Here is a 24,268-nt window from a genome sequence, read left to right on the forward strand (position 1 = left end):
TAAAAAAATAATCCTTTACCAAATGTTTTGTAAATGTTCTCTCACTTTGTTGTATGAGTTTTGATTTTATGGATGGTATTTTTTACTACTCAGAACATTTAAAATGTCATTATTCAGATTGATCAGGCGTCCCTTTTATGTCACTGTCATTAAAAGTGTAACTCAGAAAGGCCTTTTCCATGCCAAGATTATTTAAAAAATCACCCATATTTTCCTCTAATACATTTATGATTTGTTTTTTACATTAGAATCTTGCACTTACATGGAATTTACTCTGTAGCAGGTGTGCGATAGGGATCGCGTGGTTTTGTTTTCTGTGTGGCCAGCCCGTTGTCCCAGGGCCAGTTCTCCAGCAGTCCACCTGATTTTTCCCATGTCTGTCATTCTCTAAATGACCCTGTCTTCTTGGGTTTATATCTGAATTCCCTCTTCTGTTCCATTGATCTGCTTGTCATTCCTGTGTTTGTCCCCTCCTATTTAATGACTGAAGCTTTAGGATGTTGTCTGATATCCTGGAGGCTACTCCCTGTCCCACATACGTTTTTTCTTTAAGAATTTATCTATTATCCTTCCTAGAGATTTATTTTCTTTTTATGGTTCTTTCAGCTTGCATATGGTTATCTTCAGAAGGAGACTCCTGGTTCTGAATGAAGCTGGCATTTTCAGTGCCCCCAACCTTTCTTCAGGTGACCTTATTTTCCCCCAGGCAGCCAACTCTCTTTGGGGGTGTCTTCCCAGACACTGCCTCCTGCTTTAGACTTTTCCCTGTTCTGCCTGCTTCATGACAGTTCTCTTGGCCTGAGTACCACCAGTCCCTTTGGGTTCTGCTTTGAATCGTCATGTTCTTTAATCAAACAATCCTTAAAAAAGCCCACATGGCTGGTGGTGGTGGTGGGGAGTGTAGATGGGGAGGGACTGCTAATGGGTGTGAGGTTTCTTTGTGAGGTGATGACAATATTCTGGAATCAGATAGTGGTGGTGGTTTCACAACCTTGTGAATAAACTAAAAGCCACCAAACTGTACACCATAAAGGGGGAATTTTACAGGGTGTGAATTATATCATAAAAGAGAAACCAAAACAAGCCCCAGATAACAAGAGTTCTTTAGTAAAAGAGTTCTTGGAGCTAAAGTAAGGATATTTCTTAGGCAGAAAATTTAGCTTTGAAATTCCTGGCAGTCAAGACAAAATAGGAAACCCAAAGACCTTCAAAGTTCCTAGAGCAAGCTCCGGCTTTGCAGAGGCGTGGACTTCTTCTAACACTGAGTTAGCGACGGGCAGTTTTGCATATGAGAAGACATTCTCCCGTCTGGGTGCCAGTACCCACTGCTGCCACTCGCAGAAGCTGTTTTCTAGCTCTTCTCTCTGCTCCTTGCGGTGATCTGGGTCTCCAGGCATTTGCAGGAGGGGCCCTCTGTTGCTACCTTTGCTTTGCATGTGTTTGGGCTGAGAAGCTTTTTTGATGTTTCTGCTGTCTCCACTTAACTGACTTCTTATCTTAATTGAATGAGTCCTGGCCCTGTGCAGGGCACCTAAGCTGTTTTGCTCTTATCCTCTCCAGACACAGCCTGAGGCTTTCTTTCTAAAGGCTTTAAAGTCAGTCAGAAGCCCTGGGCCATCCGGTCAGATAGCAGAGCACAGGCTGCCTGGATGTCACCAGATCATCTGCGGGGCTTGTTACCTGCGCCAGATGTTCACCTGACCAGCTTGCGGCATATCTCCACCGCTGAGGCTCTGCCTTCCATTGGCCTGAGATAGGCTTGTCTTTCTTCACGAGAATCAAATTTCTATACCTGTTTCCTGTGACAGCTCCAGCGTGTGGGGAAACACTCCACCTTCCGTAGGTCTCTGAGCTTGGGGCCCGTGGCTCCTGAGCCCCCCGGGTCCCTGAGCCTGAGTGAGAAGTGGCACAGTACGGAGCACCCAGCCCCAAGAGGTGGGCAGCCCTGCCCTGGGGCCCGGTGCCTGCCCTGCAGCCCAGCCTCCTGCTGCTCAGGAGCCTTCTGTGAGCTCGCCGCAGTCCTGTGTGAAGAGGGAGGCCATTATGCCTTTCTGCTTGCCCCATCGTCTCCGGAGAAAGGCCATAGTATTTGAGCTTAGAGCAAAACAGTCTCACTAGCTGCATGAGTGACACATGATTGCTCTTGTTGAATACTGGCCATAATTTTTAGGGGACGTAAGGATGTCAGCCCATCCATATGTCAGCTGACTCTTTCACAAACTGTCCCCCAAATTCCTCATCTGCCACTTGTGGGGGAAGCCATGGGTTTGGGTTGGTGGAGACAGAATCATTCCATGGCTTTCTCTCTTTACCTCAGGTTCAAATGACCTCTCCTAGATACCTTGAGGCTTAGGGACTTAGAGTTCAGGGTGAGGCCTACGAACCCCAAAAGGGAAGAATAGGCCCTAGGGAACAGGCCCCAGTCCAGGATGGAACCAAATTCTTTCTTCTGGTTCTTCCAGCCAAGTTTCTTTAATGGGATGTAGTGATGCAGTGTGGGAGGGGAAAGGGACACTGGCCTGCCAGCCAGGGGCCCATTCTGCTCAGCCAGCTGTGACCTGGGGCATGTCCTGGGCCAGTCTGGATGGGTACCAGAAGACAAGATGGATTGCCAATATCCTGGGGTTCAGGGATGGGAGGACCTCAGCCTCCTGAGCCTCCCTTAGGATAGGGCAAACTGGGGCCATTGCCCCATTGTGGTTCCAGGCCAAGCCCTTGGAGCTGTTCAGGGACAGGTCATCTGAAGCTTGGAAGGAGCCTAGGGACTCTTTCCCATGATCAGTTCTGGGGCTCTGTGGGCTTCTTGATAGTTCAAGTTCTTCCTTGTTTGCTGGTCAAGTCTGTGGTCAAAGCCAGGTTTTACATAAAACAGTAGGGGTGGGTGGATCTCCCGGATCTCCCTTCGGTGAACTTTCCAGTGTGAGCAGAGGTAATGAGGTGGCTGCGGGCCTCCCTGTGAGGAGAACAGCGGCCCAGCAGAAGAACTCTTGTTGAGGGCCGACCCCGTGGCTCACTCGGGAGAGTGCGGCGCTGGGAGCGCAGCAGCGCTCCAGTCGCGGGTTCGGATCCTATATAGGGATGGCTGGTGCGCTCACTGGCTGAGCACAGGAGGGTTGCAATCCCCTTACCGGTCACAAAAAAAAGAAAAAAAGAACTCTTGTTGAGTTTGCAGGTTATACGAATTCAGGAAGGATAAAGTTGGCAATAGGTCGCAGATGCAAAAGATGGGCAGAAATGAAGGCCTGAAGGGAACACGGTGAAATTCCCTGGGTGAGGATGTAAAGTCCTGCCCTACAGTTTAAAAAAATTCTCCTCGAAGGCTGGGTGTGGGGGACCTGCTGGAAGTGCAGGTCTGTGCTCTACAAGCCCAGTGGGAGCCCATGGTGAGTGGGGGCTCCAGAGATGCCAGCACAGGGTGGCTGTCCTGGAGGAGGGAGTGTCTGGGGCCAGACCGTGGAGCGAGCCCTGCAGGATCCACTCGGTCCTTCTTTCTTTCCTCAGATGCTTATCAGTCTTCTGTTGGGAACCAAGAAAGCAGCTGGGGGCTGGATCAGTTCTAGGCATCATGCTGCAACGTACAGAAATAACCTGAACTTGTACAAAGGGGAGGCGGTAGGAGCCCTGTCACTGGGGAACAATCCAAAGCCTGGCAGTGTTTCACCTGGAAATCCTGGCTGTGGGTGGGACAGGTTCTCCCTCTTCTTGTGCTGAGAGCTGGGCTAGGAAGGAGGTTGGAGCCATCTTTCATCGGCTCCCAAATGCAAACCAGGACCAGTGGGTGGATGTGACGGGGAGAGTTTAGGGCTTGCTGTTAGGAAGCCTGCCCTGTAGTTGGAGCCGTCTGCCAAGGGGCTGTCTGGAAGAGCAGTGGACCCCCGGCTCCAGGTCTCTGAGCAAAGCTAGATGGCCATCTCTCGTGACCACTGGCCAAGGGCTCCCCACACCAGGTGGGCTGCTGCAGGCGACAGGTTTCTGTGAGTCCTGAGAGGCTGGGGTTCTGTAAGTTGTGTGACAGGCTAGAGGCCCTGGTGAGGCAGAGGGTGCTGATGCCATATCAGAACAGGTGTCGGGAGCTTAGAGTTCAGAGAGCACCTGGCCCCAGCCCCGGCCCCGGCCCCAGCCCCAGCTTGGAAGTCAAGAAAGGAGGACTCTGGCCTCCATAGCACACTGCTGTTTACTATTCCCCTTGGGCACACTGCCTTCAAGGGACAGTGGCCTCCTTGGATACTTGCAGTTCTGTGAAGGGAATGTCCTCAAGCAGAGTCTTTCCTGTTGATGATCAACCATGTTCTGGGCACCTCTCATTCATGTGCCACCATGGAGCTAGACCATGGGAGACAGATGAGCCCTTCCCCCTAGGAGCTTCCTGCAGGCTGGGGTGAAAAGTGGGTAAGATGGGGTTCTCACGGGGCAGCAGGGCATAGAGATCAGTTTGCTAAGGGCCTGTTGTGCAGTTTGCCACCTGATCCTCAGAACCACCCCGTGAGGTGTGTACCATGGGAGCCATATGTTTCTTGGGCTCTGAGGGGTTAAAGTGACCCACTCAGGCCTCAGCTAGCAGGTTTTCAGCTGAAGTGAGCACCTTGTTTCATCCCTCCTAATCCAGTGCTTTTTGCTTGAGAACCATGAGATTGGAATTTGCTGCCTTAGAGCATTTGCTGCCCTGCTCCCGGGGCACCGGTGTGAGCTCAGCACTCCACCGGCGGGTCAGGAAGAATGGAGCTGCTCCGTGGCTCTCTCTGGAGCTGGGCTGCTTCCCTGCTTGGAGCATTGGCTTGGGAGCCGCATCCCATGCTTTGCTGCTGGAGTCAGCACGCACCAGGAGGCGTGGGATTCTGGTCAGATTCTCTGTGAGTTGCTTCCTTTGATCAGAGCTTAGCGCGGGCTGACTGTGGGCAAGTTCAACCCTTAAGTAAGTTTCAGTTCGCTTAAGTTGGCTTGCATGGGGTTTATGTTTTTAAAAAATTAATTGCTAAGACTTAAAAATCAGGAGATTTCATGTATGAATCTGGAGTTCCAGCTTACCTAGAAAAAAACAGATCTTCCAGTGCTGGAACTGCAACCCCTCGGGGCAGTGATTGGCTGGAGAGGTGGCAGCTGTTTTCTTAGATGGGATCTGGGCCCTTTGGGTCACATGGACCCCTTCTCAGTCCATTTTCTACTTTGTGTCTGACACTGAGGGCGAATGTCAGTGGCTCTGTCCTGTGGGACCTGCGCTCTTATTTTTCTTGCAGCTTGCTTGCAGCATTCATTTATGCCCACTGGGACCCTGGAGACACTTATCCTGAGACAGGTCATGATTTCTCACTGTCCAGACTAACACAGTCTTTAGCGTGGTGGGAAATCCTACAACATACCTTTCAAAGCCAGGTTTAAATACCACATGCTTTGGGGAGCTTTGTCAGCTGCAGATTCTGGGTTCCCAGTGCATGGCACCTATGCTTTTGTCCTGTTCCTAACGTGACCATGTCACCATTCAAATGTCATCTGACTCTTTCCGAGACACTCGCGTCATGAGGAGCCATGCTGTCATCATCTCTGCTGCAGGCCAGCGTGGGCTGGGCACATGGCTGTCAGTAAATGTTTGCTGAATCAGATTACACTGAACAATTATTTGTCCTCCACCTATTGCTACGTGTGATGGAAATGATTCTCGGCAACATGACATGAGATTGCTCTTTGTTGTTATGTTCCAGAATCCCGAAGTCTAGGATGACTTGGTTTTGGATTTAGCTCATGGAACCCATCATTTTGAAGTTCTGCCTGTGCTGAAAGACTCACCCTTTCTCTGGGTTTGATGGCTTCCATGAGTGCTTTATCCTTAAAGGGAGCTGGTGAGCTGCCTGGACGAGAAAGGCCCCCTGCCATTTTGAAGGTAGCAGTTACTTGCTGCCCACTCAGTACCTGCCATGTGTATCTAACTTATGCAGTCACATAACGGAGAACAAAGCAACTTCCACCATCTGCAGGCAAGGCTTAGAATAAAATCTGACATATCCAATTCCAAGAAAAAATACTAAAATTATTAAGAGTTTGGAAAGCAGTCTCTCATCAAGAGATTGATTGTTCTATTGTCCCAATAATGACTGGGGACCAGATAGAGTTGATGTGGACGAATCCCCTGGCAGCTAAACCTGATCTGACTCGGCTAGGCCTTTCTGTTGAGTGCAGATGGCACGTTCAAGGCAACTGCTGCCACCACCAGCAGGAAATCACCCCAGTCTCATCAGATCCCAAGGGGATGCATCCTCCCTTTCCTGGGAGAGCAATATACCTTGGACATGAAAATGTCAGTCACATATGACTTGGCCACAAAAAGTAAACGTCGACATGTTTTTTTTTTGACATGGAAAGATGTTCATGAAGCTAATTGATAAAAGCAGGATGTAGAACAATAGACACAGTATAATCCCATTTTTTGGTGGAAAACCAAAAACAAAGGCCTGTGCACACACATTTTATATATACATGTAAATAAACTTACAGGGGAGAGTAACTGGTGATTTGTGAGTGATGAGGTTGGGATATTTTGGACTTTTTTCTCTTTGCTTGTCTCAGTGTACTCTAGTTCTTTCAATGACTGTTGTCTTACTTCTATCATATGAAATCCTAAAGGGCGGGAGGACACGTGCGCCGATCCCACCACTGCTTCCCAGCACATGTAAGGCTGCAGTTGTTAAACTCCTCCGGCTGGGAGCTGTCCATGTCGGTCCCCCTGTAAAGTCCGCCCGGGCAGAGATGGAAGCGAGATGAAGCGGTTGATAGAGAACTGATTTTCATTTCTGGAGTGTCTCTGCAGCTTTGTGCGACGGATAAGCCACGTGGGGTCCAGACGGGATCCGTCAGCTGCCGGATATTAGCTGCTTGGGTGCAGGCCCTGGGGCTTCATTTCATCTGCTCTAGTCAACATTGTGGTGTCTACAGTTATTAGTTTTTCTAACATGTGACTGATATCAGTACTGATAAAGTGTCCTTTTCATAAATTTACAGGCATTGCTTTCTTGCCAGCTAGTATCTCTTATCTCATTGGAACCAATATTTTTGGGATACTTGCACACAAAATGGGGAGGTAAGATTAAATGAAAACAACACTCGTTCTGTTATACTTATAATAATGTAGCTCTTTTAAAAAATTCTAAGTGTTTTTGCATTAGCTGTTACAAGTAATTGTTTTGATTTTCTTTGAAAATTTGGGCTGGAAAAAGATCGAATGATCATTTATTGATGGTGCTTTTTCTTTTGACAGGTGGCTCTGTTCTCTTCTAGGAATGATAATTGTTGGAATCAGCATTTTATGTGTGAGTAAAAGATGGGATTTGAAAAGTAGGAATGATCTGTGAATAAAACTTTTGCTTTGGGCAAGAATCACTAAGAAACATTTTATAGCACTTTGAATTTGTTAATATTTAGTTGTTTTTTTTTTTTTTTTTACATCTTTCATTTTATTCCAATTCTTTTTATTTTATTTTATTTTATTTTATTTTTATTTTTTCCAATTCATTTAAAAATTTTTTGGACAAGACTCTCCAAAGGGTATATTTTCATTTTATTTCAGAAGTTATTTAAAATGCTTTATTACATACTCTACTTTTAACTTTTTTTCCCTCTATCATGTTAAACTTTACAGTGTCTTAAACACTTTAGGGCAAGTAGACTGAAACAACAGCAAGATGTTTTTCTAGAATAAAACATCTTCTACCAGTGGCCAATATCTACCCTGAATGAGGCCTTCTCATCTTTGTCAAAATTGAATGTGGACTAGGCTGATCTTTCATATATGGCAGTTGACTAGTTTTTCATGGTAGTCAAAACCCATTTCAAGTCTTGACTTGTAAAGCTTTGGTGGGTCCAGTTCTTCCCCAACCCCATCCTTCTTCCTCCTCTTATTTAAATTCCAGAAGTGAACAGGTATACCAGGACCAGAGAAAACATTTTTAAGACTTTTCAAGATGACTTTGAGTTGGAGATCTTGTAATTTTAGCATAACATTTATTTCTTTTTACAGATTCCTTTTGCAAAAAACATTTATGGACTCATAGCTCCCAACTTTGGAGTTGGTTTTGCAATTGGTAAGCCACATGAACCTTGTGTTTAAGTTTAAAACCACTTCCCCCATTACTAGGAAAGATTTCCTCTTATTCCAGGAAAGTATAGTTACTTAACATAAATGTCTAGAAGCTTGAGAGGAGGCTGCGGGCAGCTTAGTTCAATTACAGCCTGTAGATCATCCGCATAAAGATAACCTGCTTCCATGTACTGGTCATTTATTTCCTGAAAACCAGTATTTATAAAAGCCTGATATTGAGAGAAGCAAACTGATACTCTACTGCTGTGTGTGGGCAAACAAGGGAATCCCTTCCTCAGAGCACAGTTGTTTGGGCTCATGTCTGTGAACAGACTTTCTCATATGAAGCTTGGGGACAAAGACTTTACATATATTTTTTTATAGGGTTTGGTACAGAAAAAGCAGATGGTGTTGATGACCATCTGTGCTGCAGGAATTTTCATGGGCAAAGGAGATGGTCTTTTTAATGTTAGGAGCAATAACTAATACATAGGAAAATCTTGTTAATATTTTGGATGAATAGTATACTTTTGTTTCTCATTTATCATATACTGATTGATTATGACAAAAGTAATTGCTAAATCTATTACACCATAAAGGCAGGAATTTAATCTTCGAGTGGTGCAGTAGAAAGAAGGAACAGAGCCTTTTCTGACCCCCTAGATGAGGTTAGGGTCCTCTTACAGCAACTTCACAACATCAGTCACAATTGTAATTTAATTTTCAGCTCTTTGCTTAACGTCCAACTCTTATGTCAGTCTTGTTCACCCGTGTCCCCAGCCTACCCTTGTACATATTAGGCAGTCAGCAAGTACTATTTGAATGAAAGAACTTTGCCTCCTCTATCTGCTGCTGCTACATGTGAGTGTGAGGGAACTAACATTTGAGTACCCGCCGGGTGTGTTCACAGACACTGGCTCCTTGTAGCCAGTCATTAGCACCCCCTTTTATAGGTGGGGAAACTGATGTTCAGAGAGGTTAGGCATGACCGTGTTCACTCAGCCAGAGATTGGAACCCAGACCTCCGAACACCTGCGCTCTTTCTTTATGCTACCAGCCCCTGGCCATTTAAGAGATCAGAGATTCTAATACTGGTCAGTCATAGTTTTTTATCTACTTTTTTAAAAAGTGAGCTAAATGAGCCAACCTCTTTGGGTTTTAGTTTCCTGAGTAGGGCTAGATGATCTCTCAGACTACTTCGAGTTCTGGTACCCTCTGATCCCCTAGCATTTTCCAGCTTGGTAACTCTCATAGTCAAAGTGTGAGGCCCAGGTGTGCATGAGGAGGAGGCTGGGTGAGATGCGTAGGTGTGCCAAAGGGCAAGGGACAATTGGACCAGAAAATGGTGAATCAGGAAAGCACAACAGGAAGCAGGTTAGGGGTCCACACAGTCAGTAACCTGTAGCTCCACTGGAACTGAATACCCTCCCCCAAAAGATGGGCTATTCAGACAGTGGAGGAGGAGGTGACGCAAAGCAGAGAACAGGCAAACGGTGGCCTGACAAGGACTCTGAGTACAGTACTGGGTTCCACTCCCAGCCTTGGTAACCTTCTACTGTCTGTCCTCAGAGAAAGGGTTGTGGTAGAGTCTGCCTCAAGACTGGCAGGTGGCGATGACAAAGGGAAAGAGCTGGCAGGGTAGTGAGTTGAGAACACAGTCCCTGACATTCTGCCCATTTTTGGTTTATATCAGTTTTCTGTACACTGTGTTCCTTGACTGTCACAGGAATGGTGGATTCGTCAATGATGCCCATCATGGGCTACCTTGTGGACTTGCGGCACGTGTCTGTCTATGGGAGTGTATATGCCATCGCAGATGTGGCATTTTGTATGGGATACGCTATAGGTAAGGACACTGGCTTTTCAAATCAACCTTTCATCTCAATGCAGGACAGATAATGCCTACTTAAAATTATTGAAATCTTTGCATCGTTCTGTCTACGAGACATTTGGAGAGAGTTTTACCTAATTCTCTGTTTCCTGAAAGGTCCTTCTGCTGGTGGTGCGATTGCAAAGGCAATTGGATTTCCATGGCTCATGACAATTATTGGGATAATTGATATTCTTTTTGCTCCCTTCTGCTTTTTTCTTCGGAGTCCACCTGCCAAGGAAGAAAAAATGGTAAGGAAAATTGAGGATGCAGTGTAGCATTTCTTGATAATTTTAGCATGGTCTTCTGGATAGTTTCCACATGGTTTAATTTTAAAATATATTTCTGCTCCTTTTGGGCAGAAACCTCCAAACATAAATGATTGAGAGTTCCTTTTTAGTTCGTAGCACACAGCGCTGTAACTTCTTTTATTTTTCACTATTTTTACAGTTATTTCTTTGAAGCATTATGTTTATAAACTTGAAGAATGAAATTATTTTTGTACATAGATTAGCATCAGTATAGCTCTTTTGTCAACCAGATATAAACCTGGGGTAGTTTAATGTGATTTTTCATGGTTCTTGAAAATCTGGGACATAATTTTTCTGCCCCCTTTTCTCACTCTCATGATTAGCCATTTGTGGTGCTGTTTGCTTTTCTCCTACCCCTTACAGTGTTCAGTAGTAGCTGGTGTCTTGGTCTTTACTGTGTGTAGGATCCTGGAGATGGTTTTAGGGTTTGAAAAACCATTGTATATGCACCTTGGGGCACATATGAGGACACAGAGCAATTTAATTCCTAACCTCATGACCAGAATTTTAGCAATAGGCAAAATATAAAATGTCCCACTTTTGAACAAGTTCAAATTTGTTGATTCTAAATTTGAATTTTGAAATGCATGAGTCATTTTAACTTTTCTAAGGTGTTTGACTTACACAGCAAGGAGAAGCTCAGTGTTTCTGATAATCCTTCATACCTGGTTGCAGTGTTACTGATTTTTAAAATATCAAAGGCTAAAAGACACTCATCCAGCTGAATGGAGAGTGCTTGCATTATGAATGAATGAGATGAGCAGGGAATGATGTTGTGTTTATGAGCAGACATGAGGTTCATTTGTGATGTTCTCTTGGAAGTACATCGGTTCTTTTGGACAGCTGAACTGAATGGGTCTTCATGCTTTGGCATTTCCTCAACTGCCCTTTGATGGTTTTCCCCAAAGGTAGATGTAAAGACAGACCCTAAAGTTAGATTATGTGCAGCTTACATTTGTCTTGGGCATTATTTACATTCATTAATTCATTTACCATATTTAAAAAATATATCAAGCACTGGGCACTGGCCTTGTGCCCTTTATTTGACTTGGGACTTAATTAGATGATTTTGAGTTATTCATGACCCATTTGACTCATAGAGAAGGAGTGGAAGGTGCTGTGGAAATACTGGGATAGAAGTAACTTTCTCTTTTTTCTTTCCTGTTGCTTAGATGCCTTTCCAGCTCTAAACAACTGTACCACTTTCTCATACCTCTCTTAGGGGACTTACCTGTTTGCCAACCTGGTTGTGTAGCTTGTAGCTTGTCAGAAAATTCTTAGCACAACTGAAAACTGTCATTTTGATGCCACCATATCAATTTGATTAAAGCTGAATGAAAATTACTCCCAACCCTTTTGACAAATTCCTGTTGAAGACTCTTGGGAGATAGTGAAGGAATGGCGAGGGCCTGGGAGCCGAATTGGCTGCACTACATAGGGGCTGTGTTATACATGGCTTCCTCCTCTGTTCTGTGGGGAAATGATAGCATCTACCTCACAGGGTTATTGTGGGGATTAAATGAAAAAATCCCAACAGAGTGCTTGGTGTTGTGTCTGGCTCGATAAATGTATCGTTTTCAGTATCACCCCACTCTTCCTTCTTGCTTTTACCTAACTCTCTGGCTTATGCTGTCAACCCAAATTCCCTGGCTTTCTTCCCTCTGTGATGTGACAGCTTCCTTTTGCTATACAGACCCCAGCACTGCTGAAGGCAGCAGACATTGGTGGCTGTTGAGTTATTGATGTGGGCAGCAGCATGCTGGCTTATCGGAGGTACTGGAGGAAATGAATGAGGGCAGAGGACAGGCGGATGAGTGCCCAGCCAGCCACCACTTTGTTCTGCAAGATGACTGGCAGAGGCAGGCCGCAGTACCTCATCTCTTTCCCCAGTTAAACCATTGCTTTAGTTCATTTATGAAAAAATACTGAAGGAAATGGAAGAGACAATCCTGAAAAGCAAAGCAATAAAAATTACAGGTTTTCAGAAAGCCACTTTCACTGTAAAATGTCACAACCCTTAATAAGTGCCTAGCAAGATAAATCATTAAAAACTTGAGAAAGTGTGCATCTTGCTGCCCATAATTGTTGCCCATAGTTGAAGGCATCACATTGGATTCCATTTGACTTGCATAATGGTTACGTGTGGGGGTGGCAGCCAGCAGCTGCTTCCTACTCATTGTGCAAGCTGGACAGGAAAAAAGCGGGTGGAAGTCGATAGCATCTGATGATAAGGGGGTATGCGGCCGGACAGCAGCGTGCCGTGGACGAGGAGGAATTGATCACTGCACACTTGAGAAGACCCAGTACAGACAAGTGCTGGCGTTCAGGATTAGCAGTCACCAGATGCAGGGGAGGGGCGTGAGAGCCAGTAGAAGGCATACAATCCTTAGTAAATGATTCTTTCATTAGACGGAATCTTGATAACAAGGTGTTTGGACTGAAGCTGTTTTATATTGAAAGATTTAGTGCTATTTTCATGGATCACAAGTCACAGAATCATGAACTAGTTTGTAAGCACTTGAGTTTTTCTTCCATTTGGTTTACTGGATTTCTGTTTTTATAATCAATGTTATAAATACAGGTGGAAGAAAAACCTGTTTATTATTCAAGTCCCTCTTAAAGTATAAGATATATCAATACTGCCATTTGAGGAAAACTGTGTTCCAGTTATAAGATGATTACATGACAGCTCTTAACTTTCAAAATACCAAGTGTTTTGGCATGGATCATTTTTACAGGTTGAAGAATTATTTTTAAAGATAGGGCACGTCTCTCTTTTTTTTTTTTTGACCGGTAAGAGGATCGTGACCCTTGGCATGGTGTTGTTAGCACCACGCTCAGCCAGTGAGCACACCGGCCATCCCTATATAGGATCCGAACCTGCGGCCCCGGCGCTACCAGCGCCGCACTCTCCTGAGTAAGCCACGGGGTCGGCCCAATAGGGGACATTTCTTAATGTTACTCTTGAAGTTTCTAATTGTTTCCCGGACAGGACAGTAGGTTGGAGAAATGAAGCTTTCTTTTACTGGATGGCTCTCATAATTGTGCCATAAAGTCCCTCCAGCAACAACTCTGTTTCTGGATGCCATGGGTTGGACAGGGATGGCTAGAGGCTGATGAGACCAAATATGCTCTGCATATTATAATCCATTTGTAGAAATTTGTCCCTTTGCAGGGCATTTACATAATGGGTACAAAACCACTGTTTTTTCTAGTTACATTAAAGAGAATAAAGCCTTTCTATTGTGAAGGCCTGGTAACTTTCAAAGTGTTGAAGATTGAAGCTTTTACCTTTTAACGCGTTTATTGTTTCATTATCCCAGCTTCGTATTTGTATTCCTTTTATCCTTCGTCTGGTCCAACATGTTTCTACCTATTTGGACATCCTAACTCTTCTCTGCATCTGATGTGAATGAGGATTTGGCGGGGGCTGGGGCTCAACTCTTGGTAATTGGGCTTTGCTCTGAATTCTAGTGTCAGTCTCCTCCTTTGGATTTTCTCTTCGGTTGAGAGTTGAACACACTTTTCTCCCACAGCAGTGCCTGGAGTGCTGCTTTATTTATTTATTTTAAAAGATGACCGGTAGGGGGATCTCAACCCTTCACTTGGTGTTGTCAGCACCACGCTCTCCCAAGTGAGCTGCGGGCCAGACCGGCCATTGGAGTGCTGCTTTAAATTACCTGCCTGCTCCACAGGCCACTCCATGCTTGCTCCTTGCGCACTTGATTTACCCACCTGACGCTATTCGTGCCTTTCTTTTCATGGCACTTTTGAAATATTATATTGCCGGCTGGCTTATTTAGTCGTGTAGAACTTTTTAAAAAGTACAACTATTGCACAATAAATCATTCAAGAGAGGTTCAGAAGCCAGTAAGCTAGGCATATGACAAGAATGACCCAATTTATATAACCAACTTTCACACAATATTTCGAGGAAGAAAACTTCTTTACCTGAAACATGCTGGGTTGGCAAGTAGGGTTTGGCTGAATTGATAAATTCTAACCATTTAATTCTGTATGCTGCCAAATACTCAGTCTGACTGAACTTTTTCCCCTGCGATGCAGTGTTTTATTGAATCCATATTGTGTGCCCAGTCCCAGGTTCTGGGGTCCTTAAAAGATTACATGCATGTACATTCAGGTCTAATGGGGATGAACCAACAATCTCGAGGGGTGGCTGTTCTTTCTAAGGTGACCTTGCTGCCTGGGATTCCATACCTGGCATTCCAGGCCCTGCACTCTGGCTCTGGTTGGCCTTTCCCACTGATATCTCACTGTTCCCTTCTTCAGGTCTCTGTGGTGGCTAGACTGGCTTACTTAGTATCCCTGTTTTACTTAGTGTCTTGCTTGGTGAATAATCCATGCTCTGTTCGCTGCCACCTCCCTTGCCATCCAACTCCTTTCAAGGGTCATCTCAACATCCACCTCTTCCATTTAGCTTTTCCTGGGCATTTACTCCACAGTGATCACTCTGCCTGTGACCTTGGAGTACCTGTCTTTACTTGTGCAGGAAGGTAACAAAGTTTCTGGGATGGGACTTTAAGGGTACCGACATACAACACCTAGTAGGTGCCCCGTAAGCTGTTGTCAGCCAGGTCTTAGATAATGCCATGTGACTAAGGCAGTGCTTCTCAAAGCTTGTTGACGCCACTGGCAGGTGAGGGTAGGGACCTGGAATTTCATTTTTACCTGTTCCACTCATCCACCCCTCCACTGATTACTGGGTACACTTCTTTGAGAATCCTTAATCTGGGGAGTGAGACATTTAGCTAGTAGGGGGTTGGTTAAACCTTTGTGTAAGGTAGGGAGAACGGTCCGGTGTACAATGTCTATTGCCTTGGTTATTTATTTCTAGAAACTGAGCTCTTTATTATATACAAGTGTCAATTCACTTGGCAAGCAGCATAATATGAAATAGAGTTAAGCCTGAGGCTGACAATTTGAGCTGACAGCCTAACGTAGAGGGTCAAGGATGTCCTTATCTTGAGGTCACACAGGCAGATTGTTTGATAATTTCTTGGAAAGTGATAAATGGGTTAAGCACTGAGTAGAGTTATCAGGTCTGCAGGACAAGAGCTGGGATATTTAGCGGGGAAAAAATCTAAGGGGCCACGGCAATAGCGTCTTAAAATATTGTAAGGGCAGCCCGTGAAGATGCTAGTATGAGAAGCAGATCCACAACTGGAAACAGCGGGGATGGGTTTTAGTCCAGCCGGAGGTACACTTCCAACCTGTGAGAGCTTAAGGAGAGAGCATGTCCCTATGAAGTGTGTTGCCACAAGGAAGTCGGTGAACAGAATTTGGACTGGGTGACTTCCAGGGTCCAAGATTCAAAGTATAACTCTTCTTAAACCTAACCAGCCTATCCCTTGCTTCAGAGTATTAGTTCTTAGAATTGACATATGGCCCCTGACAGGTATAATGAAAACACCACAGAGACAGCTTCTGTTACACCTCTTACATTACCTGAAATCTTCAGAGGGTAGACCTCCAGGTCTTCTAGGCCAGGTACCTGGTGATTGCTCCAAATGACTGGTTAATAGCAAATCATAACATATAGCTTTCAAACTAGTAATCCTTAAAAACAGTAGGTTAAAACTGTCTTATCTTTATAAAATAAGGAGTTAATATATTTGCATTTTGCTCTCTTTTAGGCTATTCTCATGGATCACAACTGCCCCATTAAAACAAAAATGTACACTCAGAATAATACCCAGTCATATCCGGTAGGTGATGATGAAGAATCTGAAAGTGACTGAGACTCTCAAAAGTCATCAAGTATTTAATTGTTTAAGTGTTTGCAGTGAAATGACTCATCTAGAACTGTCTTAGTCATACCATCCATCCCTGGTGAAAGAGTAAAACAACCAAAGTTTATTATTTCTTTTCCACGGTTATGATTGATTGCCAACAGCCTTATAAAGAAAAAGAAGCTTTTCTAGGGGTTTGTGTAAATAGTGTTGAAAACTTTATTTTATGTATTTGATTTTACTAAATATTATACAATATATTTTGACGAAATAGGTATAGTGTAAATCTATAAATATTTGAATCCAAATCAAATATAATTTTTTAACTTACATTCACATTTGGGCAAAAAAAATCTTATATTTTTTCTGAATATTGGTAATGAGTGTTTAAAACTAAAGCACACATTATCTCTGAGACTCTTCCAACAATGAGAAACTAGAAGTCTGAAAAACATAATCAAGTAAGACAGCATGTGATATAGTGACACAGAATGAGTGTTATTTAACTTGTAATTACTATCAATACATTTATGAGTTAAAAGTTAGTCATCTCAAGTGCAGAGGACAAGAACTTGAGTCAGTCATCTTTTGGATTTATCCATAAATCTTAGCTGGCATTAGTTTTCTATGTAGTCATCTACCTGGAAAGAGATGGTTGTAAATTACATGTTTACATGTCATGTGGTTGGCAGCAAACATTAAAGCCAACAAGGGAAAAATACTAAATGTTCTGAAAGCAGAGAAAAGCACCCAAATGGAGTTATGAACTAGAAGCTTTTCATTTAAGATTTATACTTCATTGTCTTATTAAATGAAAGAAAATTGAGGGTATATGTCCCCTACAGTGTCAAGGTTATTTAAGCATGGTAAGATTTATCAACATCTAATTCAAGTTTTAGAAAAATAAATTTAAGAGGCTAATAGCTGCTATAACTTCAAAAATCTGACTATATTATCTTTGACCTGTTTGCAGGTCATCCAAGTGTTTTCTAGGAATCTATTAACTTTGAGTTCTCTGAAACTTACTTTCTAGACTTTTGAAAGTTGTTCATTCACATCAACGTGAAAAGATTTTGATGATGATGAAGGAATTGTTTAAGTCTTGAATCATGTTATGAAAACAGGTAAAAATAATAGGGTGGTCAGGACATATCCCTTTTCACAGGCAGAAGAGAAAAATCCAACATCTAAAAATGTCTATGTGTTACCATATCATCTAGTGTGTTGTATAGTGTAGTTTTTCTAAGCATGACAACATTGATGTGCTTTTCTTAGTGAAATAGTAACTACTGTTAGTGAACATTGTCAGTTTGTATTGTTTTGTATGAGATATGACTGGTGTGTGAAAATAGTATGGAATATCTCAAATAGTACTTGTTAATTCTGAAGTCCTGTCATGAGCAAAAACTACCTAATGTCAGCTTTGTTTAGCTAAAATTGTGTTTGTGTTAACTTGGCATCAGGAGCAAAGAACTATAGAACAAAGACTCCTCAACCTTATGACTATTTCTTATTTTCTAGGAAAGTGGTTAATATTTCTTTTGCTTTATGAAGCTTTTCTGTGGGGCTTGCAATGATTTGAAGTCTGGTTTCCATGTGCAGTGTGTTTGAAGCAAACATCCTACTCATTTATTTGCATTGGGCAACTTATACAAGTCTGCTACTTTGGAAGATGGCTCTGGAGGAGCTCTTATAATGCTAAGATAAAAATGCAGGATTGCTTCTACTTCTACAGGAGGAGAGCCTTTAAAAAGAATGTGCTACAAATTGGTTTTCTTAGAGAGTTTGTGGTTCTCCCTGCCCCCAATACCATATAATTTATTCCTATTTCATTTTTGCCTTTAAGGCTTCAGCTTCTGTAACAATGACTGGCAAAGGCACGCCTGCTGTTTCAGAACTGTTGTGGGAGCAAAAAATATGTTGTATCTGAGGAAAAAAATTATAAGTTCTTTTGTATGACTAATATTTTGGGTTAGCAAGACTGTGAAAAGACTTTTTTCTTTTTTAATGCATGTATCAGAACAAAGAACATACAGCTCTCTGAACATTTATTTTTCGAAGAGGTGGTTTTTATGTTTTTACGCGGTAATACAGATACAAAAATATTGAGGTAGCAAAGAATATTCCACTCTTTTGACTGCTAAATGTATGTCCAAGTCACATTTTAGCTAGTTTACTTAATAAATCTTCTGAACACCTTACTGTGCCCATTTGTATTCCTTTACAAACCAAATATTATTGTTGGAATAAAATATATAACATATCGTCTTGACTGGATAATTAATTAAAACTTATCCTTCTATGCTTGCAGGCATCATCAGGTAAAGCCCTTCCAGGTTAGTCTGAAACATAGTTTTTGGTTTTCCAACATTTGTTTTAAATTGATATATGTAACTAAACACATTATGTCAATGTGGAAAAAAACCAGTCAGTAAGTTAACCATGCATGTCCAAACCTTTATTGTCCTGATTGCTGTGAACAGATAACTGTAACTGATGAAATAACTATAATCCCTAGCCATTTGGCATAAGGTGCTTAATCTGGGGCCCACGGGCCCCTTAAAGTTCTGTAAAACCCTTGAAATTAGAGACATTTTCAATGGTGTGCACATATGTGTTTTCCAGAGGTGAGAGAGTCCACAGCTTTAATCAGCTCTCCAAAGGGATTGATTCACTACTCAAAATGGCTTAGGGGAACCTCCCACTATTTTTTTGGTCAGGAAAGCTATTATCTCAATTTAGAAATTAAGGCAATATATTTTTAAATTAAAGTGGTTTTAAATCTGCTCACTTTGAGAATTAAAAATCTTTATTTTACTGTTAGTAAGAGCCAAATATTTTCAAATTGCCTTTCTAAAAATTCAGACATAGTTAAATTTAAAACTTGACAGTACCCCCCACAATTTTTAGGTTGTGTTTTCTTCTCAGAATCACAGAATATTCTCATATTTCAACTAGTTCTGATATTGAAGAATATAAGGCTTGATATTAAGAAAGGTAGCATATTAATTATGATTGCAAAATTAATGCTAAAATGTTGCTCAGTTTGTTTAATCCAATCAATCATCTAAATACCAATGTAGAAAATACACTTTAAGTAGTCTAATTACTAATATACAGCAGAAGCAAATCCATAAATCTGATTTACAAGCTAAGGAAGCACCAATAAAAAAAATTTAATGCTTTTAGGCAGTGTGCAAAATAGCAATTTTGTTTAGCAAAAGTGGACTTTGGTCAACTTGTCTGCATGGCCAAATTATACCAGGTACTAATTCCATAGGAATGCAGTAATCACCTTTTTAAAGATGTCATCAAATGGAGATATTCTTGTTTTCTGTGGTACTCTTTATTATTTTTCAAAGCTATTGATAACATAGCATGGCAGCAAGATTACATCAGTAATGTAATACAACTTTTTTACTGAAGCTTTATACCTTACTATATTCTAGGCTATTTGGAGTGTTCCCCCTTGCACTAAAGTACAACTGTGATGCCTCTACTCCCTCTCGCAGTGGATATAAAAATATTGCACTACATTAAAGGTTTATTTTACAAATGTCATTAGCAGCATTACTGAGCTTTCCATTATTGTGGTTCTACAGAGGTAAATACTTTAAAAACATGACTAGATTCTTATGAAGCCAAAGTTTTGCATTATTTCTACATCTCTTTCAAATGCATCAGTTTTAGCAGCATGCTTGGGTATCACTAAAACTTCCATGGTTTAATCTATAAACACCAGTCACTTACAGATACTCCACTTTCTAGGTTATCAATGGTAAGTTATTTTTTACAAGATGAAACATGATTATACATTGGGCAGATTGTTTCAAGCATGTATTATGAAACAACATTTTAGATTTTAGGGAATTTGGTGGGTCAAGTCTTCTATAGCAGTGTTCTTTTAAAATTCGAGCACGCTTAAACAAACAAAAACGGGGAGTACACACAAATATATTTGTTATAAAATTGGCCAAGAAAGGTTTTTAGTGTCCTAATATTTCCCTTAGTAAAATACCAACAGGAGTGAGAGCTGGCTACTGACTTTAAAAGTGTAATAACTTTTCTACCCTCAAAAATGTTTTTCTTACTTATATAAATACTTTTTATTTGTATAGCTTTTTACAGTTCACAGCACTTTTGCATTTAGGCTATTGTTTTCCTCACAATAATCCTGTGAGGTAGTTAGAATTAGTAGTAGTATTCCCATTGCAGAGATGGCGAAACTGTGGCACAGAGCCCTTTTGTGACTTGCCTATGATTGCACAGTTCATTAATGGAAGAGCTTGAAATTAAACTCTTACATGGAGTACTGGACTATAGACCTGGGCCACAATCCTTAATATTACACTATGCCTTTTCGTGCTAGCCATAAAAGCTGTTTCATTTAGTTTTAAATTCATGTCATTTTCACTATATATCAATTATCATAGCAATTACCTACAAAAGGGAAAAACATATGCTTATCTATTTTATAGGTATATAACAAGGCCAAAACTTTTAAGGTACACTAACAGAGGTCAAGCTTACATGTTTTCCCTTAGTCATGTGTTGCTGGGATCCATGAGATGAACACAGTATCAGAGCAGATCTTCATTTTCAGAGAACTGGTCCCAATTCTTACGTAATCTATACTATTTTTATTTGTCTTTCTTTTCTTAACAAATGAAGACAGTCTGAGCTACAGAAGTGTTCAGAACGATCACATTCCTTTAAGCCTGTAAGATGCCAGATGAAGCAATAATATATTTTGCATGATTCCTTGCAATCACAACATACTTCGACATGAAAATATTCTAAAACAAAACCAGCAAAAATGAGTTATCAACATAGTCATGTTAAGAACAGTCCTCTGAAACTTTAAATATCCTTGCACATGCTTTATTTCCTGTGGGAGAACTGAAGATGAAAAATAATCATGAATGTGTAGAACTTCCATGTTAAAGGAGAGCATCACATTTTGAAAGATTAATTTCAAAATCCAACTGGTTACTGTTTTTCAGTAATTTAATCTTGTTATCCTCTCTACAACATACTTGACCAACTGCATTCTATATTTATTCCCTATTACATTTTGGTTTTCAATGCAAGCTCTTCAAATTAATCACTGTATTTTTAATATACTTCAACTGCACAAAAGCTTCAGAAAAAAATTTCACAGAAGCATAGAAAGCAAGCAATATATATAAAAATTTTTTTACTAAATCAGCATAACAGACTAAAGCTGCAGCATATGCTTTCATGTTACATTTGGCAAAAACAAAAGCACCCCCAAAACCCGCAAATAACAAAAATCTTAAACAAGCAGAGATGACAAACTTCATAACACAAAAGAAAGATTCAAAAGCTGTTCCCTCAATGATTGCTGTTGTCAATTTGGGCATGCAGCAAATTAGTTGTTACAACCGTGATGGAAATGAAAATATTTCAAGAATCTGGATAGGATCCTATTTAACACTAATTCAAAAACTAAGAGGAAAGAAAATAATACAATGATACATCACACATACATAAACATGAAAAGTTAGCTTACATAATTACATAATTAGAAAAAGTTAAAAATAAATTAGTAAAAATAAATTCCCAGTAGAAACCCAAAAAAGCATAGCTATAAATGCAATCCGAAACAACTAATTTAGTGAGTTGGTCATGTTTTTGCTGGAAAACCACCTTTTTTGTTCTTGTTCTTGCACAAGCAAATAACTGTGGAGGAGTAGGCCAAAGTGCATTATGAGAGGATTTAAATGTGGTTGTATCTGTGGTACTTTAGATGCAACTTTTCCCCAATCATTTCAAAGTTTAAATAGAGTGTCTGTTACACAGATTCGGATGGGCCAAATAAGTCCTCTGATATGCTGCTGAATGGCTGAGAGTCTATTAGTTGGCTTATTTCACTATCGAGGTCTTCTTCTGTGTCATCTGGATACTTGCTGATTTTTTTGGAGTGCTGGTCTAAAGACAGACTTTCTAAAGTTTCGATATCTTCAATGCCTGCTCTGTAGTGGATCATAAGAAGTGTTAGAGCTTGTAGTCTTTCACCTGATTTAGTCAAAGCAGCAGAAAGAAGTGATTTTTTCCTTGCATCAGTTGTCTCTTTTTCTTCTCTAACAATGGAATTATTGTGTTCCAACTCCTGATCAATTTCATTCTGCAGTTTATCCAACATGAACTCTAGTTTCTGGATCCTTTCTTCCGTAGGCAAGCCCCTGTACAGATCACGACCAATTTCTTTAACTGCAATGAAAACACTGTCATCCAGACCACCCTCCTTTCTCACTAACTTTATTCCTGTGCTGCTTCCCCTCTTAGAAGGGCTGTTTGGACCGCATACTTCTGTGTCACTGCCTTCGTTGTCTGATGTGTTGGGTGTGTGTTTTGGTGAAGGTTCTACAAGATCGGTTCCTGGTTCAGAAAGGCGAGTTTTGGAAACTTGACGCAAATTTAACAAACGAGAACTAGTATTGATAATATGCCTTGTCAAACCTGTTGTTTTATTGACCGACTTGCTAGTTTCAGCATCAACACGAGGAGGTAGGCCTAAGAGGGTTTCCTGTCCTTCCAACCTGAGGTTTTTCAGGGTCCGGTCTATTCGCCTATCAGTTGCTCCACAAAGAGGAGTCTCGGCTAGACACTTTTCTTGACATTTTTTATGGCAAACATAAGCACAGAACATACACTGGGAAGCAGCCTTAGTCCAAACTTTTTTCTTACAGTAATCACACCAAGTTGGGTTCTGAAACTGAGTATCCTGGAAACTATGTTTATTTTCTGTTAAACCTATCTGTCCAACAAAGTGTTCTTCTTTAGGGAGAGCAGAAACTTCTTCGACCAAATGGACTTCTTTTTCTTTCTCTGCAGTAGTAACTGTGTGGTGGTCTGGTTCCCCTTCTTTCACATATTTGAAATGAACAGTAATATCACCAAAACAAAATTTGTCATTGAATCCCTTTTGCATACTCAGATTGCGCAGTGCGGTTCTAGTGACCATAGCCTTTGGTGTGGGGGCTTCTAGTCTTAATTTTGAAAGGTATTCCATGTTTGATGTAGCCAGGCAACCTAAAGCCACCTCTTCAAGTTTTAAACTAACATGCCCCAAACAGATGAGACTTCCCAACTTGAAAGGATCCCTGCACCACAGTGCAATGTTTAAGTATCTGTGGCAGGCTTCTATGTCAAACAAACAGGATGCTCTGGTTCTTGTCCATTTTCCTATCTTATTACGATAAAGAATTTCTGATGATTCCCACGTTTGATGGTCGTCCGAACTGTCCTTAGTAGGGCAGGAACTTTCTGAACTAAAATCTTTAGTCACTTCTTGCTTTGCTAAAAAGTGCTTAGATGCAGCTGCATCTTCTATTTGATCCATATTTTTTGCTTGCTTTTCAGCAGATTTATCTGCAGGAGGAGGAGGCAGCACTTTCTCTGGCTTTTCAACAAGAACATCTGGTTCTGTCTGATTTGGGGCGTCACTGGAAAGCAAAGGAACTTTCACTTGTGGTCGTGGTGGCACAGGTGGTTTGAAAGTGGATGCTTGGGTGGGTTTTGACACTTGTGCTGGGTCTGTTACCTCAGAAGTTTTTAGGGCTGAGGGTTTATTTCCTTCTTTGGATGGAATTTTTGGTGGCAGTGGGTGACTTCCTACTAACTTACGGTTTAAAACTGGTGATATAGCTCCAAGGGGCTTAATAGAAAGTGTTGTTGGAGTGCGTTTAGGACTATGACTTAATGATTGCGCCTCATCTTTGAACTCATTTGGTGCTTTGACATCACTTGCTAAATCTTCAAATTCAGAATCCAGGTCTCTATTTTCAGTATCAACTGCCAACCCGGCGGCTTCCTCTTCATAAATTGGTTGGCATGAGCTTGACAGAAAATTTTCTTCCAATTGGCCAAAATTATCTTGCAGCACTGTGCCTTGATTACTCTGGCCAACAGGCCTTTCATAGTACACCAGGACTCGGTCACCAGCCTGCTTGATAAGCTTCAACACTTGCAGCGTCGATGTGATTTTCACACCTGGTTTAAGATTTTAAAAGGGAAAACACGTAAATTACTGCAATAAAAATCACCTAAATTTTATAACTGCCATCACCTTATGATTATTTAAATAATGGAAGAGTAACAGGGAAACCTCAAAAATATTTTATTTGGCATTCGGATGAATTAGTGTACTGATTCTCAAACCCTGAATGCACTGATATCCTGGAAATGTCTACCTTTTAAACCAGATGATGACACAAAATCCCTAAAAAGAGTACCATGCTCCTAACTC

The 24,268-nt window shown here is 41.5% G+C and overlaps 2 protein-coding genes across 2 annotated transcripts in view; one reads left to right on the forward strand and one right to left on the reverse strand.

The window, feature by feature from the left end:
* The window catches only part of SLC18A2 (solute carrier family 18 member A2), a 31,885-nt gene extending 15,880 nt beyond the window's left edge, over window positions 1–16,005 (forward strand). Inside the window, exons 10-15 of the mRNA XM_063102985.1 lie at window positions 6,991–7,069; window positions 7,247–7,298; window positions 8,006–8,069; window positions 9,792–9,911; window positions 10,053–10,186; window positions 15,901–16,005. Coding sequence (XP_062959055.1) covers window positions 6,991–7,069; window positions 7,247–7,298; window positions 8,006–8,069; window positions 9,792–9,911; window positions 10,053–10,186; window positions 15,901–16,005 — 554 coding nt within the window. The remainder of the gene's footprint in view (window positions 1–6,990; window positions 7,070–7,246; window positions 7,299–8,005; window positions 8,070–9,791; window positions 9,912–10,052; window positions 10,187–15,900) is intronic.
* Window positions 16,006–19,166: 3,161 nt separating this feature from the next.
* PDZD8 (PDZ domain containing 8) overlaps window positions 19,167–24,268 on the reverse strand; it is a 93,493-nt gene continuing 88,391 nt past the window's right edge. Inside the window, exon 5 of the mRNA XM_063103233.1 lies at window positions 19,167–24,012. Within this exon, the coding sequence (XP_062959303.1) occupies window positions 21,812–24,012 (2,201 nt within the window). The 3' untranslated portion in view covers window positions 19,167–21,811. The remainder of the gene's footprint in view (window positions 24,013–24,268) is intronic.

The sequence above is a fragment of the Cynocephalus volans genome, chromosome 7 (assembly GCF_027409185.1).
Source record: "Cynocephalus volans isolate mCynVol1 chromosome 7, mCynVol1.pri, whole genome shotgun sequence".
Classification (NCBI taxonomy): domain Eukaryota; kingdom Metazoa; phylum Chordata; class Mammalia; order Dermoptera; family Cynocephalidae; genus Cynocephalus; species Cynocephalus volans.